Source organism: Eimeria necatrix, genomic scaffold, assembly GCF_000499385.1.
Source record: "Eimeria necatrix Houghton genomic scaffold, Enh_scaff2407, whole genome shotgun sequence".
NCBI classification, from domain to species: Eukaryota; Apicomplexa; class Conoidasida; order Eucoccidiorida; family Eimeriidae; genus Eimeria; species Eimeria necatrix.
In genome coordinates, this window is record NW_013652985.1 from 1 (window position 1) to 2,836 (window position 2,836).

The 2,836-nt window shown below is 56.8% G+C and overlaps 2 protein-coding genes across 2 annotated transcripts; both read right to left on the reverse strand.

Moving 5' to 3' along the window:
• Nucleotides 1-1,170, reverse strand: ENH_00032960 (hypothetical protein; the record flags this gene model as incomplete). The annotated part of the gene is made up of 1 exon (XM_013580248.1): nt 1-1,170. A coding segment is annotated over one exon (1,170 nt), but the record flags the coding sequence as incomplete, so codon positions are not given.
• Nucleotides 1,171-1,220: 50 nt separating this feature from the next.
• Nucleotides 1,221-2,378, reverse strand: ENH_00032970 (hypothetical protein; the record flags this gene model as incomplete). The annotated part of the gene is made up of 1 exon (XM_013580249.1): nt 1,221-2,378. One exon carries the CDS (start codon nt 2,376-2,378, stop codon nt 1,221-1,223), a length of 1,158 nt encoding a protein of 385 aa, XP_013435703.1.
• Nucleotides 2,379-2,836: the final 458 nt, after the last annotated feature.

Below are 2,836 nucleotides of genomic sequence, written 5' to 3' on the forward strand. Positions count from 1 at the left end.
CACGGAGGTTAGCCACGCATCAAATTTCGAGTACTCTAGTTTCGCCGTTGGCCAAGGGGATGTTTCCTCGTCATCGGGAAACGCGGAAGCGGGTAGTGCCTTAAGACACTGTCGGTGGGGGTTGGAAGGGGAGACTTCGATTAAGGCACAACATAAAGCCCCTTGCCGCTCCTCCACTAAACGCAGAGCCACGTCGGACTCCATCGCGGGGAGCACTAGTATAACGTAGAGCCCTTGAAGTGGGTGGTGTATGCAAGCTGCACCCTCCGAAGCCTGCTGTAACAAGACCGCAACCACGGATTTCCCCTTGCCCCTCGGAGGCGGCTTATATCTCTTAGGGGGTGGTCGTAGAAGTGCCGTAGCTTCCTCCTTAGACATGTCTGCCACCTGCTTAGCCAGTATGTCGTACGCCTGCTCAGCGGGGGTCCGTTGACGCGTCCCTAGTGTACCGTCGCTCCGTTGGGTGACATCAGTGGCACGAACAACCGGTAGATCGCACCACTGGCCATCCACATACGTGCGTAGCTTATCAGACTGGAAATACCACGCTACCCTATGCTTAGTCAGCCAATCAAGTCCCACCACTAAGTCATATGGCACCGGCCCGACTAAGAAGTCGCCGGCTAAACGAGTCGCCCCACACCACATAATGAGCCCCTTCATTACGCGATCTATTCTCAACTGCCCACCGTTAGCTACGGTGAACACGTGTTCCTCGGGCAGCTTCCGAGCTCTCAGCTGCAGGCGTTCTACCGTCCCTGGGTTGATGAAGCTCCTCGAGGCTCCGGTATCCAGTAGAGCTTCGCACTGGTTGCCAACCACTTCGACTCGTAGTACGGCGGTCATTCCCACACTGCACAGAGTCCCTTTGGGTGTGGCGTCTTCCTGCGCCCTCTGCTCGCGCCACCACTGTAGTTCTTTAGTGTTAGTGACCTGCGGTTGGTCCCCTTCAGTGGCGGCGGCGTTCAGCTTGCGGCCCTGGTCCCGTCGACGTCTAGGCCCTTCCTTGTTTTGCAACACCGCCTCGGCGTGCGACTGGTCTGCCGAGGGCTGCTTAGTCTCCCCCACGTCTTGTCCCTCGGCGTATTTCCGCTCGTTCTCCCTACACATCCTCCTCCCCCAATCTGGGGAGACTGGAATGGAGTTAGGCCCGGACGCTATCGCGCACATCGCACCTTTACCACTCCTAGTCCACCTAGCCCGCTCGTCTCCCTTAACGGCTAGGCTCGTTCGTTTAAATGCCCCGGTCGGTTGGCGCTGGGCCGCGTTGGCTGCTGTCTGGGCGACCGGACGGGCTCTGCCCTGGGGCGAGCTGGCGTAGGACAATCTCTAGCATAGTGATCCCGGCCTCCACACCGGGAGCACATTTCCCCGTTTCGTCGCGTCGCTCCAATACGGAGGGGACAGTCCCTGCCCACATGTCCCCTTCCGCTGCACGCGTAGCAGTGTGTGTCCGCAATATCATTCCTTCTGTCGTCCCTGTTCTCTCGTTCGCGTGGTAGGCCCGGCTCGCGCCCACCTTTATCCCACTTTCGTGAGGCATCCTCTAAGTCTCGCCGGAGACGGTGGCATTCTTCGCGCAAATCCTTCCACGGCAACACCATGGTTGCCAGTGCTGCGGCGGCTTCCTGCCAATCGGAGAATCTCCTTGTTCCCCCGTGAGTAACCTCCCGGATTATTTCATCTGGCAGGTTGGCCAGGTAGTAGCCCACCAACAGATCTGGGGCCACCGTCACCCCTTGAGCCACGATGTCCGCAAAACCCGCAGAGTATGCGTGGGGGTCGCCCCTCCAGACATTCTTCGCTAACATGACTTTCATCCGTTCCAGAGTTATATTACAGAAGCGCTCGCAGAATCGTTGTCTCAGTCGCTCCCAATCAGTTAGACGTTCCCCAGTGCGGCGCAGATACAACCAGAATCTCAAGGCTTCTCCCCTCAGATATCTTTTGATTTCTTCTCCCCACACCCGTTCTTCCAGCCCTCTCTCAATGAAATCTAACTCCGCTAGGTCGAAGAAATCCCTCACGTTCTCGCCGTCCTCGAATCCGATGGCCCTATGGGACGCCTGCACTGCCCCCTGTGCCATCTGTGAGGCAAGCTCCCGATAGAACGAGGGTAGATTTGGATCCACCCGATTTCGCTCCACTCCGGATGTCTTGCGCCCTCCATCATCGCGATCACAGTCTCTCGGTGCCGATCGAGGCAACCCCGCGGGGGGTGGGCTGTTGCAGCGATCGGGTTCTGTTCGCGGCGTTACCATTGGGCAATCCGCGGATTCGTCGTTTGGCTCCCCTATATGGTGCATTTCAGGGCCCGGTGCAGGCGGAGGCAGTACCACTTTCCCGCTGCGTAGATGCATATCCCGCTCCGTCCTCATTGAGGTGTGGTGATCCCTTCGGGCGTTAGAGGGAGGGTCTTCCCTTGTTAGCAAGTTTGAAATGCTGCCCAGGTTGTTTTTTTATTTCCCGGAACGGCCCCCAGATGTAGTGAACAGCTGTCTACACTGTTACTACGTAAAGTCCTAAGCGAGCCCGACTCGGCGGTCACTCGGCACAGTCGGTCGAAGGTACCTGACTTTAGTTGACAACTATGGAATACCTTATTTACCTCGTACAATTGAGTTCATATTATCATGAGGTGTGTAAACCCAAAATAATAGAACTGAAAGCTGACCTTCGCTGTGAGTCAGTGCCCGAGTCGCGTCGCGGCACCAACCTCGTGGTCAGCCTCGCACCCGGTGCGAGCTCTTTGTTCGCTCTTATGAATTTCCACTAGCCTACGGTGCCTTATGGCCTAAGATATTCGATATTATCCATGCTTTTCGCATTAGTAAGA